This window comes from Gymnogyps californianus, chromosome Z (assembly GCF_018139145.2).
Source record: "Gymnogyps californianus isolate 813 chromosome Z, ASM1813914v2, whole genome shotgun sequence".
In the NCBI taxonomy this organism is placed as follows: Eukaryota; Metazoa; Chordata; class Aves; order Accipitriformes; family Cathartidae; genus Gymnogyps; species Gymnogyps californianus.
Window position 1 is genome coordinate 6,107,179 of NC_059500.1, and position 15,392 is coordinate 6,122,570.

A 15,392-nucleotide genomic window follows, 5' to 3' on the forward strand; every position below is an offset into this window, starting at 1 on the left:
ATTCTTTGCCTCTTTGTACGAGTCTCTTCCTTCTCTATCCTAAATAAAAATTTCCCATGTTGAGTCACAGCCAATTTTTGATGCTTTCCTGGAAACCAAGTAGTGTAATGGAATTGAGTTCTTATCTAGACCCAGAACTAGTCTGGTGTGATCTACGTGTGGCAAAGCTTTTCTCCTTTGCTGGCACAACATTACTGTTCACTTGTCACAAAGAACCATTCTAGCTTCCCATATGTATTTCTTCAGGACCGTCAGTTTACAACTTCAGTTTTCAAATTATTATCTTTTCCTCTTGAATCCAATAAATTCTTTTCCTATTTCTTTCTAGTGTCACTGTTAACTTAGTTCAAAGTGCAGGACTGCAATCATTATTTGCGAGTATCTGCAACTGGTAGATATACGGAGTCTGGAACTTTGAATAAAGACTAATTTTTTGCATCTTTCTCACATCTGACTGACCAAGGATGTCTGTGCAAGTCTCTGTTACCATTGCTGTAAACCTGCAAAGAATATTTTTTTAATAAATAATGGAGTCATGCACTTTTTTGACTCAAAATAAAAAGTAGCTTTCAGACCATAGTTTGATTTTGTGGTATTCCTGCTACTGTTGATTGTTTTGTAAACCAAAACAAAAAAAATGTATGCATAATACTGAGGTGACACTGTTTAGCAATAAAGTTTGAAAGTGTTGCCTTTATTTAGATAAATTTTCTTACAAACATCCACAATCTTAAAAATGTTTATTGTTTGTTTTCAATAGAATTTAACTAACAATACGTTAACTAAACAATCATATGACTCGTGTTTTTCTAGTGCTCTCAGGCTTAAGATATTGCAATGAAAAGACATTTAAGAAAAACAAGGGGAAACTTGGTACAAGTAGACATCTGCATGTTTGTCTGTGTGTATACATAAGGTCAACTATCACACGGTGCTTCAGCACGTGAAAGTGTGTAGTGTTTGTAAGTGATCCCCTTACGAAGAAGTCCCCTTCTGTTCTAGATACTGATATATCTCATTGCAGCAATGTGAGAGCTCCTTCTAACTGTAAATATATTCACTTCCACAATACCCTCTGAGCAACAGAAAATACTGTTACACTGTGTCACAGATAGGGAGCTAAGATAACAAAAACTAATCCTCCCCATCACTTCCACGCCGCCCAAGGTCCCACATGAAGGGTAGAGAGGGCAGAGTTGAACTCATGTCCCCCAAAGTCTGAACTCATGCCCTAACCTCTAGACCTTCCTCCTCTTTAGAATAACTGATCTCAGTAGAAAGTATGTTTTGCCATTGATGATTGCTGATTAATTCAATTAAAAAAATGTTGAAAGAATTGTGCTTTTACAAGTGATCCCCATATGGCTTTGATCTGGCTGCACCCACAGCTAGCTAGAATATCCAAAGAAAACTTATGTATCGTTGCAGTAAGAAGCAGATGTTTGATGAAAACAGTGCTGTTGTAAAATTAAAGTGTTTACCTTCTTAGAAGCAATGACTCAATGAGGACTTGCACTGCCAATGTGTAACAGCAATTTAAAAAATATGCAGAGCATTATATCACTGTTATTATTTCTTTACGAAACTGAGTGGCTTGTTAAAGTCATTCTCAATGACATTGAGAGTGCAGACAGTGCAATTCTCAGACCACAAAAAAGAGGAGGGACAGGACTAAGCACTCATGGTTGGCTGGACAAGGAGTCCCGTTTTATGCTTTGCACCAGGATCCATGCCAAAAATGGTATACTGCTAGTAATTCCTTGCAGCAGACTGGCACTGAGCTCCTACTCAGTAAGTCTGGCAGTGCATCTGTTCTCTCACATAGTGGGATCCTTCAAGGATGTGATAGCACTGTTAATGTTTTTAATTTTTATTTTTATGTTGCTGGTACAGTCAGCTTAGCTGGGGAAAAAGAATGAGAACTCCATTGAATTAAATGTAGGACGGTCAGAATAGAGATGTTGCACCTCCCTTAAATAAAACAGATAGGATCTGGCCTATTTGCATATCTCAAGGTATTATCATTACAGGGACTGTTTCCTAACTTTACCATTCCAATAACTTTCACAATATTTCCTAAGCAAAAAGTATAAGACCAAGTTTTATGTTGTGATTAGATCATTTGGCTTGAGTGACTTATCAAAAAGTTTGAAGGAGTTTAGAAAGCTGCTGTCTAAAATGACACAGAATTTCTGCGTACAGTATCAGCATGTGATTTTTCAGGCTTCTCTTGAATTCATTCCTTTTTGCCATACTTCCAGAAGAGAAACTTGCTTCTTTTCTTTGTCCTTATAGGGGGTTTGTGTTTGGGGCTCGTTTTGTTTTTAATGTCTGATAACAGTTTTTCCACCAAGTTTACACTTGTACTTGGTGGAAACTGGAGAAGACTTAGGTCGTGTGAATACATCTTCTAGGTCAGCTTCAAAACGTTGGCAGTTTTTAGGTGGCTGAGAGCACAGGAGGACTCTTGGGGGAGACATGGCATGGGTTGTAGGATGGATGAGCAACCATTCACCACAGAAAACTATGAAATGAGACTAGTATTTAGAAAACTTGTTTCTTGTCATCCTGGGTCCTGCGCCTGTCAGAGCTTAGTGGCCAGGCAACAGTTAGTAGTGCTGCTTTGATGCTCAGTAGCCTGAACATTACCAACGGAAACTAACAGTCCTAGAGTCTCCCTACTAAAATGTTCCAATCTAAGGCTAATTAATTAAATGTCAGAATGTCCACTCACTTGAATGGGCTTTGAGTAAAATTCTTTGCCTTTTCACTGTACACAAAAACCTCCACAATTCTGTCTGACTGCTTAGAAATGGTCCATGGATTGAACTAAACATTCACTTTAAAGCATGAAATCTAGCACTGCAAGTTTAGATACACAAAGGCAGTTCAAATTCCCAAAGACAGCAATTATAATAATAATTACTAATATAATCATATTATTATTTAGTATTATAAACAGGTCAAAAGAACAGTTCATAAGAACCTGTCTAATGATATATCATATATGAGATTTTTTTAACGATCCAAAGAAGTCAGGCATATAGCTTTCATTCACCTTTGGTGGGGGAACAGAGCACTAGAAACTTAAAAGTCATTTATAGCCCTGTAAAAATCCAAGCATCCAAAAAAGAACTAGCAGAACTGGAAGCATCAATAGGGTGAAGGTTAGAGAAGCTGAAAAAACTCTGGCAGAACTTCCCAAAGTAAATGGCCTTGCAGAAGTTATGCAGGCAACTGGGAAGTATAGCTGCAACCAAGAAAGCACCTTGAAGAAGAGGTGTAGGTAATAGGAGGGGACCTGGGAAGCAGTGAGGGCCTGATGAAAAGCTAGCTTTGTAAATACGACCAAGAGGCAAGAAAAATGAGGCGGAGAGATCAAGTTTTCTTACTGACCTCCAGTGACCTCCAGGCCTGCATGCTCAAGGCTAAAAGAGGCTTTTTGATGAAGAAGATGACAGAGTACAAGCACAATCTGGCTGGAGAGCCAACTCTCGAGCTGGATTGCAGAAATTCTTTCAAGACCACTGATATGTGGAGATTGCAGTAAGTAAAGGAAGGGACTGCAAACAAGTATATCTGCTTTGTAAAGCAAAAAGTGGAGTTACCTTTCTATGGCATCACACTATGTGTTATCAAAGAACATCCCATTGCCATACTTCAAGCAAAAGCATCCAGATTCCTGAACTAAAGGCATATTTATATAGTCCATTATAAAGAACAAGAAAGAAAACTACTCAGAGCACTGAGTGACCTGTATTCCATCAATGATAGACTTTAAATGCACCACATTTGCCTTATCCCTGTTTGCATTAAACCTAGAGTACCAAATTTTCTAACTTCTAGTCGTAAAGCCAGATGACATGACCTTGGCTATACTCTGTGAATAATGTCAAAAGTATTGTTACCATTGTTACCCTGTGTATCTGGAATAAATTTCATATCTAACACAAGGCAAATACTTCAAAGACTGTAAAGATATTTTCTTTCTCCCTGCAAGCAATTTATCAGCATTCTTCCCAGGGAATTAATAGACTCCAGGGGATTCCAGATGTCTTTGAATGGTCATGCTGCTTTTCCACTGAACTGTTCTGCCTATGGTTAGGGAACTACTATGACAACCTGTTCTCCAGACATTGACCGTCTGGCACTTTAGATGGCCCCAAGACTCACGCAGTCTCACAAATTTCCACATTGCCTTAACTAATGAAGTAGCATGGGAGGAGGTCTTGGTAAGCTTACTTTAAGTCATTCTAATAGAGCAAGTAAACATTATCATTCTTATGCCATCAATTGTTCTTTCTTTTTGCTGTGGCATCGGCAAAATTTCCTTTGTGGGAAAAATTTAGCTTGGGGACCCATCTGCTGAATCTGTCTTGCCTTAATTCCATCAGCCTGGGGGGCTTTTTCACTGAGAAGAACCTGTCTTCTTAGCAAAGTAAGTGAAAAGTAGCATCAAGACTAGATGGTGTAAGGGCATATCAGGGCAAGAAGTGGATTTTCATTTGGTTTTACTATCTGAGGTCTTAAGTCTGTAGCTGGAACTGAGTATTTTACTGTTGCCTTTGGAGAATGGAAGATCGTTGAAGGAGACTGTAAATACTTATAAGAAGCTAGGTGCCCTTCAAAAGTAAGGCTGACTTTGCTGTTGCCTACTTTAGATGCCCACTTTTGGCATCAGGACATCTAAAACGAGTGTGTCAGTGCTACCAGGATGAGTCAGAACCCTCACCCTCCTTCTGCAATCAATAGAGGGATGAGTATTTGTTTCTTAAAAGTGTTGCTTGCCATGCTGAGTGGGAAGCTGTCTAGAGCTAGCCAAAAGAAATGCTAATTACGAGGGGGACTCTGAATCCCCACTTCTAAGGAGCCCCTGAGTCAGATCTGCACTTCAGACACCTCTGTTCATTGCTGTCCCTTTGATCCTGAGTGGTGAGTCCTTGACTAAACAAATTTGCATCTGTACCTGGTTTGCAAAACAGCCTCGTGTTAGACCACTCAGGCAAAGAGGCCATGCAAGCTGTGCCCTCCACGTCAGTGTGCAAGATTCAAGCCCACAATTCCCACTTCTCCAGAGAGGTCACAGATAGAGGAAGTTATTCAAAGACAAAAGTGAACAGACAAAAAGCATCCTAGGTCAACTAAACACACATCTACCTTCCACCGACCACATTGGTTAGGTATAATCAGACTGTAACAATAGCTTGGACTCCTAAGTGAAGTGTAAACATTTTACATACAGGCATACTAACTTCGGTGTCCACAATCTGGAGCTGAATTCCATCCTTATGGCTTGCCTCAGTTGCCTAAACCTAGGTGTCTATACATATATATAAGGTATGATCTTTAAGAGACTTGGGCCAGTCATTTGATACCAGCAATCTGTCTCACCAACTAGATTGAAGTATTCTGCTCCAACTTCCCAGTTGTAGGAAAGGCTATTGAAGAGAATGAGTGAGTACTGCCTAGACAGGTCTTCATCCTATTCTATTACCTATCAGCAGCGTCTAAGGATGACAGACTCTCAGTTACTGCAGCTGACACCCTCTCCCTGGACATACATAAATTTTGTTTCATTAATAGGTACTTCTCTAGTGCTTAGCACCAATTCCCAGATGGAACAGAGCTCCACAGAGAGGGGGCCTGTAGAGGCTTATGTTATACAGTAGGTTTGTGCACGGATGTGAATAGTCCAGATTTAGGGGCTATTTCAACCCTAAATTATTGAGATTGATTTTACTGATTCTGTTACCTGTTTTAGATATCCTTGATTACTGCCTTTACTTGCTGGATCTCACTGTATTAAATATAGGAAACTCCACAGAAAGACAGAACTTTTTCTGAGGAAGACGCCTGTGTCTGCCCTAGAAGTTTGGTTTTCTCTCTGTCCCTGTGCACTGGTACCTCATCTCCTTCTTCCACAGGTATCTGCTTTTGGCCTTCTCTCCTCCTAAATCTTCTTTGTACCATGAAGTTACACACATGAGAAGATGGCATAGTACGTTGTTGCAATACCCTCTTCTCTGAGGGTCCTGTGGATACCTGGCTAGCTGTGAGAGAACCACAGTCCTGCAAGATCCAAAGCAGCAGGGATTCTTCCACAAAAGCAGCCAGATTTTTGCATGAGTTGTTAGGTAAAATTTAGTTCAAGCACCTATCTTACAAGGATGACAGTGTCAGCAGCTGGATCGTAGGCGGTTGTGGTTGTGTTACTACATGCTCTTGAGCCATTGTGAGTTCAGGCTTCCATGGGTCTTTCTTCTCAGGGAAACAAGCATTTCATATAGGACATCATCATGTCTTAATATAAGACAAAAATTAACTCCTGTGAACAAAGGCATTCCGCAGGCTTTTAACTACTGTCAGAGGGAGAATATTGAGCTAGGTGGACCTTTGTTCTCACACAGTGGATGCTCTCATGTTCTGTACCTATAAAGTAGTTGCACTAGTAAATAAGAAATATGTTATTTTATTAAAAAAAGACATTGGTATGTAACATTATTTTTCACTACTCTGTTCTTCAGAGAAATGCTTGTTACTTATGCAGTTGAACTACTTGAAGGCATTCTGTTAATTTTCAGAATATTATATTAAAATACAAACATTGGTGCTTTATAGCCTTTTAGTTTTGCCAGTAGTAGATGAATTATGGCTGGGTAAGTACGACAAAATGGTGATTAATATCAGAATTTCAAATTGTATCTAAGAATGAACAGTTCTTGAGAATTTAAAAACTCAACGTACAGTCACCTTGACCACTTCCCTGAGCCTTGAGGTCTGCCGTTAAAAACTACTTTTCAGCTTCTTTGTGTCCCTGTCCAGGGAGATAGCAGATTCATAAACTGCAGTAATTGAAACCAGTGCAAATTTATTGAGTGTGAATAATCATTACCATTTCTTACAGAAAATTCACTTACTCTCAGCCAAGATTTTATTAATTTTAATATGAAAACATCCACACCTATCATTTCTCCCCTGAGGTCTTCCTAGGCTGCTGTAGAAGTGGAGTCTGACTTCTATTGCTTTGGCTAGAGTTGAGGATGTGAATTCCTCTGGCTAATTGCTTTTTGGATAACCTACAAAACACCAGGGGTCAGATTCTTGGCCTGGTAACGTTGCTTTGCACTGCTCTGGCTTGATGCCGCAACTCCCATTGTGGGGAATCCCAGGAGGAGAGTGGTACGAGGTCGGGGTATTCCTGACTTCAGATACCCACGTTTTCTCAGCCGCTGCTGTACATGGCAATAAAAGGGAGCAGCATTAAAACTGCTCGGACTTAAATGGAGGGTTGAAATGGACCCCAACGGGTTGCTTGTGCCCAGATAAAACTTTACTTTTCAGTTGATTGACCTCAAGTATGAAGCATCTAGTGACTTAAGCAAAGATATGCAATGAATACATTTTCTAAAACGTTGACCAGGCATTTGCTCCCCTGGGAAATAGTTTTTAAGTTCTTGCTAGTTTTGTGCAGTCTGGCAAACACACCTTAGCAGTGCAGATGAACATTACCAGACTCAAAGAGAGCACAGATGTGCACACACATGCTATTTGTGTGTGTGCTCCTGCACACACAAGGAACATTTTAGGCTGCCCGTTCTGTCCGTGGCAATTAGGGAAAACCAGAAACCCAGCCACTGTAAACTTGGCCTATTAACAAAGCTGAAGTACCACCATCTTGGGTATATGCCTCCAAAAAACGTGTCATCTGTAACCATAAGGTTGATTTTGTACCACGTCTGTGGCATGTGACATATGAAATCGTTCAGCTGCATCCAGGAAATTGAGGAAAAGGAAGAGCAGATCTCCAAGTCATCATTGACCTGCCTGTCATCCTGATTATGTGATGCTATCACATAAACTCTATAGAGTAACATGATATTTGCCTGAAGGTACAGGCAAATATCTCTAAAAGGTGTATCCTACCCCCTCAGTTCACCAGGCTAATCCTGAAACTAGTTGTTCTGACAATCATCACCTGATGATGCTACATGGAGGACTTTCCCCCATCATATTAGGGAGACCTTGACAAGGAAGGGGGGCATCTGTGGCGTTCTCCATCCATGTAACCAGAAGGTAAATCTTTCTTATTCCACAATAGAGCCCCAGTCCCTGTGGACCCAGAGTTTGGTAGAGATGGGGATGCTGACCCCAAAAAAGGTAGTACTACCTGTCATCTGGTTATGTGGCTGTTTCTTTTCACTAGTGTCCTGGAAAAGAGCAGGTTTGTGGCAAGAGGTAGAGGCAAAGTGTTAATGAGCAGCTAAGGTGCTCCCAGAGCAGGTCTGTAGAGCCCCTGTGGGCTTTACCCCCACTCACGGGGTGCAGGAAGTTTTGCATTCAGTGTAGGCTCCAAGCTGCAGATTGAGGTGGGAATGCCCCCATAAACTTTGCCTTCAAAATCAAAGCTTCTTTGTTAACCAGACTATTTCTAAATCAATAACACTCTCCTCCACCAATAAAAAAAAAAAATTGTCCGTTGTTAGTCAACAGCCAAAAAACCAAATCCCAAACCTGAAGCATTTTTCCCTCTTAGAGGAAATACATGGGGTGCCTGGTCTGGGATTTGAGAGAGAAAGAGCAGTGTGGTTTTACACAAGTGTGCCCTGCTCTCTCAAGCGGCCGGGCCGGCGGTCCCATCGTGCAGGAGGAACACCCAGCTGCACTTACGTGACCCCTCCGGTCATCCCAGGCTCGGGCTGATGTGCTCTAGGGGGAGCCACGTCCGTCCTTGCTCTCTGGAATGGAGGTCATCAGCCTGCCAAGCTTTCCAGGAAAGAGGGAGTGGCCGGAGAGTCTTGAGTTACTGAGTGTGGACCACCTGGAAAACAGTGTGCAGCGAGCACTTGTCCTACCTCTAGACACTCCACAGTAAGGCGTAAGGGATGCTGAATTGGCTTTGAACTTCCACCCAAACTCGCTTTGAAGAAATGGAAGGGCAGGCAAGTAACATGCATGTTCTGTTATGAAAAAATGGCAATAGCATTTCTGCATTTTAGTCTGTTATAGAGGTTGGTTTGGATTACAGTATTTGGATCTTGACTTGAAACACATGGGTGTTTGAGTCTATTTGGGGACAGGGACTGTTTGCAAAGCTTGGACCTTGACCCAGGTTCTGACCGAGAGTACCCTGCAACTTTGATGTGTTTCTAGCTCTGATAGAGAAAAAGGGGGAAAAAAAAATCTCTCTGCATTAGAGAGAAAGCATATTAATAATGCTGCTACTATTTGATGATTGGGGAAGAATCTTAGTCTCTTGAAAGGCAAAGTTGGGAAATAGCTCTCTTATATTTTAAGAAATCAGGGTCATTAAAATTATAGCTATAAAACACACAGCAGCCTGAACCCTCTACATGAAACCTCTTGTATTTTATGCCTCCTTTTCTATTTCAGGTCTTCATTTGCCTAATTACTACTCAGAGGCTGGCAGAGATTTTCCCTGCAGCGCTCAGCTCTGCTGACTGCAGAGACCCTACCTGGCACACTAAGTTAGTGCGTCAGCATTCTAGGTAGAAATGAATGAAAAATCAATCAGGGCAACTGCAGTGGTAGCATATACTACTCTAACCTACTTTGTGCATGGTTTCGAACATTTCATTGTGTATTTAGGCATCTTTCAAAATGGTAAGTGGATCTGAAATAAAATAGATCTTTCTAGTCAGCCTAAGAAATGTTTTGTCATCTTTACTGCTTAGCTCAAGCAAACTTACTACCCTGATTAAGTTAACTTGCAGTCTTGACTGAAATGCCAAAACCTACGAGAAGATTGTTTTAATCTTGAAAATCTGTCACCAGCAGATTGCATCATGCAGTGGGTATAGATATAGTGATAGCTTTGATTGTTTTAACTGTATTTACAGACCAGACCTAGAGTAAGTCTGGAAAAGCAGAAGTACACTAGAACATTTTTTGAAACACAGGTATTGCTTACATATGGTCTTGCAAGGAGTTTGGTTTATGGATATTTGTGTGTGTGCTTTTAGTTTTTCATGTTGTATTTCTGCATAGGCAGAGTTAAATATGGATTGCCAGTTTCATTTAATGAAGGTCCATGATAAAAAGGTCCAGTCTTCATGCCTAAAAAATTAGTAGCTGTTGTAACTTTTTCAGCTGAGTGGGTTAAATATGTTATAGATCCCTCATAAGATCATTGCTGTAACAAGTTGTGCAGTGCAACACTGTAAAGGTTTCCAAAAATTCACAAGCCTCTTTGTATGTGATGCCCTTACAGTGAAGAAGATTCTTTTGACTATAAAGATGAAGAGTCTACTTTTTCTGGTGCTGATTTCTGTCTGCTGGGCTGAACCTCACCCTGACAACTCAAGTCGGGAGCATGAAAGAATTATTCACATTCAAGGTAAGGAAATACGTGAGAAAATACCAGTATCTTCAGATTGCTGAGGGAAACAGAATAATGTGCTTAATGATCCTTATTTTTTTATTCTGCTGCACTGTTTTTTAAATGCTATTATTACTGGTGACCAAACTTTTTCTTTTCTGCTTCTGTTGCATTATTATTACTCCTAAGGAAAGTAAAAAAATGAAAGTTGCACTGTTTAATAGCACTTAATCACAACCTTGCAAAGATTAGTGAGTAAAGTACAGCATGATTTAAGATAAAGAAAAAAAGCATGCATCCTAAAGTAATAAGCAACTGCAATGGGTTGAAATACCTTCAGTTTATTGTGGAATATATTTGATTTTAAGAAGGCTGTCATACATAGTTCTTCACATTACAGAAATTTATTATTTAAAAAGGCTCAGCACATCTGAGATCATAATTGGGCAATTTAAACCAGAAAAAAAAAAATTAGCTTACCCCGAAAGAAATGTATCTTTCCTCATACCTTTAATTCACACTACATATTATACTGGCCTTCTGCATAATCCTGTTTGGTTCATGTTTGAATCCTAGAGCTTATAACTGTAGCAGGATTTGAGTCTGCAGTACAATGCAGCTGTTTTTTCAGTCCCAGCTTCAGTCGTTGAGAGTCATCCTGTATAAGAAAAAACAGAGGATTTATGCAGTAAGGACAGGCAGAACTAACAGGGATTTTCCTGCTTTCATTTTTACGTTTCTTGAGGCTGGCTAGAATTAGTCTTGCAAAATTAAGAAACGCAGCATTATTGTTCTCTCTCTGTCTCTTTAAAGTTTGATTCCTTTCTCTCAACAGCTGGCAAATTCTGTTATTTGAGTGTTTGTGTAAATACGAATTACCAAGTTAGGGCAGGTTACTAAGAAAGCCTGAACATTTAGAAGTTCACAGGAAAGTCACAGAAGTTAAAGGTACCCTGCACCTATTACAACAGGCACTCGGATTGTCAAGGTCAAATAAGGAATAACAGATAGCTGGTTTCACTTTAAGGAAACTCACAGGATGAAGGTCAAATGGATGTGTTATATCAAAATGAAGACATATCACTGTTGTGAGATGATGAACATTCATTCCCCAGGGTAAATTTCAGATTTGACACCAACGTCTAATAAACATATGGTTTGCCTTTCCTTGTATAATGCAGTTTCTTATCTCTAAACTTTATTTATCTTATCTTTTTGGAAGATTAAATTAGTGGAAATAATTAAACCAAACCAAAATTATTTTTCCTTAATCTCTGTATGTTAAACTTGCTTAGTCAGCAGTTTAGTGTAATTTGCAAGTCATACATGTTGCTTAGTGATAGTCCTTCAGCATGTGTACAGTGCAATCTGCAAGTGCTAGATAGTTCAAAGCTGATAAAAGTTTCAAGATGGACAATTCTCCCTACCCATGAAAATTCATCTGAACCTCAAGAGTTTATTCCTTCAAGAAAAGCTGGATAAAGCTTAAAATTGAGCTCTACTATGAGCTTTGTACCTCACCTGATTCAGGCTCTGAAATACACAAACCACAAATCAAAAAGAATAAAACTGCTTGGAACTTGGTATTTTTACTATTAATTTTTTCCATTCCTCTCTGCATTGTGGAATCCCATCAGGGTTGGGATTCTGCTCTGCCCAATGCTGCATAAACACATACGATGATCTACACCTGGAAACAAGCTGGAAATCAGGGAAGCCTGTGGAACACATGTGTTAGCTTCATACAAAAGGTATTTTGTATTACATTATGGGGTGCAGTACCCCCCTCCACAGCTGAAATCCAAGAGATGTGTAGCTAAACTCCTCCTGGATTGCATGCTTTGGAATGCCTTGGAATTACAAAAGGTGTGGATAGATGTTGTGTAGTCAAGTACAGAGAGCTGAAAGGGATCTCCTGAGGCAATGAACTAATCTGTCTTCTAAAACTGTAAACTCCTGTAGGTTTAGTTTAATTTCTTAAAAAGCTGGGTTTCAAATCTCATTACTGCAAGGTAGTTTTGGACCCTATTTTTCTGATATGAAAAACACAGTCCTAATTCTCCATGTTTGTTCACAGCCATTGTACGTCCTTATGCTTCTAGTGTTGTTCTTTAGCTTCAAATAACAATTATTCTTCTTTGATATTCACTTTAAAACATTAATAAGATAACACCATATCCTCACAGCTATCATTTGAGTAAACTTTTTCAAATTCTTCTCTAAGTGTATGACCTCCAGGTACCTGATAGTATTAGTAGTTCATCTCTATGCTGGTTCTTGTTTGAGTTGGTACTTCTTGAGTGCACTCAGCCAGGATTTTATTCCAGATAGATAAGATCTTAGACTGGCATTAGTATTTTTGTTTTCCAGCTAACAATGCTTGGTTTTTCAGACCTTGGATCAAATTTGTACTCTTCCCAGCCATGCTGCAGTGCTGATCGATAGTCCATTGTGATAGACAATATTTCACAGTCATTCTCCCCCATTATCACTTGCAATTAACAAGAGCAAGGTTTATATCAATAGTTCTTCATACTAGGCCTTAAAAATCTAGATTATGCATTCAGTATTTAATGTTATCATACTTTTTCCACCCTTCTTTCTTCAAACATTCTAAATATCCATTCTCCTCCCTTCAGTGATGCTTAATACGCCATGTGAAAATCTTATTAATTCAATAGTCACATTTACTTTTTAAGGTAAAATTAGCGGAAATATTAAAGAGTCTCAAAAATTATACTGGAGACAGTTCACCGGCCTTTTTCTAGGCTAATCATTTATGCTTCAGCCCAGCCAATTGCAGTCTCCTCTGTATCTAGTTCTTAGACACTTAGCAAAATTTCCACCAAAACACCTACTTTCTCCATCCTGTCTGATTTCATATATATCCCATATCACTCACTTCCCTGAGCTCCAAGCAATTGATACATCACATTTCCCTGGCCTTATACATTTATTTTTATTATATAGGTGATACAAATCAGTCTGACACCCTTTGGTAGGTATCATCTACTGCATTTTATCCCCCTTTCTAGTGACTTACTCTATTTCTGTTCTTCAACAATTTTTCTTCAAAGATTGTTCTAAGGTCCTGTTTCCTGTTGAGGTCAGACTAATCAGCCCGTTAGTGGTTAAATTACTTTCCTTACATATATTTTATTATTTTGCTGTTGTCCAGAAACACATGGTACCACTCCTGTGTTGGTAGATAGATGAGCTAATATCTCTGCCATCAGGTTTGCCATGCCAAGTGTCAGTAGGAACATCAGTACTTCAGGCTGTGAGGTTTTCTACCCTTTCCTTTGAACAGACTCTATTTTCTGAGTTCAGCTTTCATCTTTATGTTTTCATTTCATATCAGTACACTCCTGAACTTTAAACATCATCATACCTTCAGAGCATCAAAACCAATGTTATTAAAAAGAGAGGATTTGTTAATATAGTACTTGGGTCATTTCTCTATTGTCTTCCACCTTTATCTGTGTAGTGACTCCATACCACAAAATGAACCTATGCCTGTTGAAAAGACTTTTTTTTCACTGCTACAGTAAGATCTTTTACAGGCCTTCCTGACATGCTTTTGATCCATGCTCCGTTTTGCCCTCACTATCATTTCTTATTTCTTCACAACCTGCTAAAGCACTCATGTACAGTGCCACCTCATCACCTTTATCTTTCATTTGGCCTTCCTAAAGAGCAGCCACCTATTAATACTGTATTATGGTCTGATGGCTATTTCAGCGTGCTTCTAATTCCCTTAACAACTCTGTGTCAGGAACCAGAAGATCTAGTTATCCCACTTTGCTGCCCCTCCATTAGTATAAAAACTCCTGCCATCTCTCTCAGACTCAGCATTTGCTAACCAGAACAAAAAGTATTTCATAAATTGTATTGTTCTCTGATTATACTGACAGGTCGTTGCTTTTATGAACACACAGCTCTGTCTTTCAAATGTCCACTCTCTTGAAACTGTGGATTTCTTTAGCTTTACTAAACACTTGCCAACCTCTTTAACATTGCAATAGGCATAGATATGTTCTCTCTTAAATCTTTCAATTTTTCTTAGAAATGAGTCGCTGGCTTCATAAATATCTCTGTTCCTGCTGTCAGTGTCAGCTCTAGTTCCTGGTTCTCCTCTTGTTGGTTAATTCAGTGAAACTGGACCTCGGTCAGATTTCTCATCTACTAGACAGTTTTACCTCCCTACCTTTACCAGTATTCCCTTCTGCTTCTTTCCTCTGGCACACTTCTTTTGTTTATATCTTTTGTTCTTTGGGTTTATTCCAGTATCTATGAACAAAATTTATAAAATATCTAAAGCTGCATTTTATCTCTTCCATGACTTCATTTCCTTTCCTGAAGCCTGTGATGGATTTCATGGTTTTGGTCAGGCTGCTTTATCCCAGACTGCTTGACCACATCACCTTCCTCTCTGGTAGTTTGCATACAAAAGTCATTCCGGTTTAACTTTTGTGGATAAAAGCAAATGAGAGAACTGTATTTAAATAAGATCTGTTGTCCTCCTCTCACACACACACACCCACCCACATACCCGCCCCAGTAAACTGTGTGTGCCTTAGGGGATACCAGTTTCACTCTTTAGAAAAAATCATAATCCTAAATGAAATCATCTGGTGAATGTGAAAATGGGACAAAAGTGTACCCTCGCCACATAAGTGTCCACAATAAGAAAACCTTACTACTCTAAGCATATCATTGTAATTAAAGACTCAGATTTTTCTCTGAAGTCAAGATCTGTGAAGGACTCTGTGTCCCATGACAGAGGAAGATGATTCTTCTCAGTACTCAGCTTTGTGTATCTCTCTAAGCTATTCATAGTGCTAGTTACTGACCAATTATTCAAAGAGGCAGAGTACCCTTCAGAGATAAGAGCATTCTTCTGTGTGTAGGTGTTCTGCAAAATAAACGAAGTTGACTAAGCCATTACAGTAATTGCTAAGTTAATTACTTAAGGGTGGCAGGAGCCTTTAACATATGCCTCCACTTTGTTCAAGTTTTAGAAATACAACAAGAAAGGCCAGCAAAGAGAATACAA

The 15,392-nt window shown here is 39.4% G+C and overlaps 1 protein-coding gene across 1 annotated transcript in view; it reads left to right on the forward strand.

The window, feature by feature from the left end:
• The first annotated feature begins 10,254 nt into the window (after window positions 1-10,254).
• The window catches only part of HAPLN1 (hyaluronan and proteoglycan link protein 1), a 30,169-nt gene continuing 25,031 nt past the window's right edge, over window positions 10,255-15,392 (forward strand). The window contains exon 1 of the mRNA XM_050913433.1: window positions 10,255-10,354. Within this exon, the coding sequence (XP_050769390.1) occupies window positions 10,255-10,354 (100 nt within the window). The remainder of the gene's footprint in view (window positions 10,355-15,392) is intronic.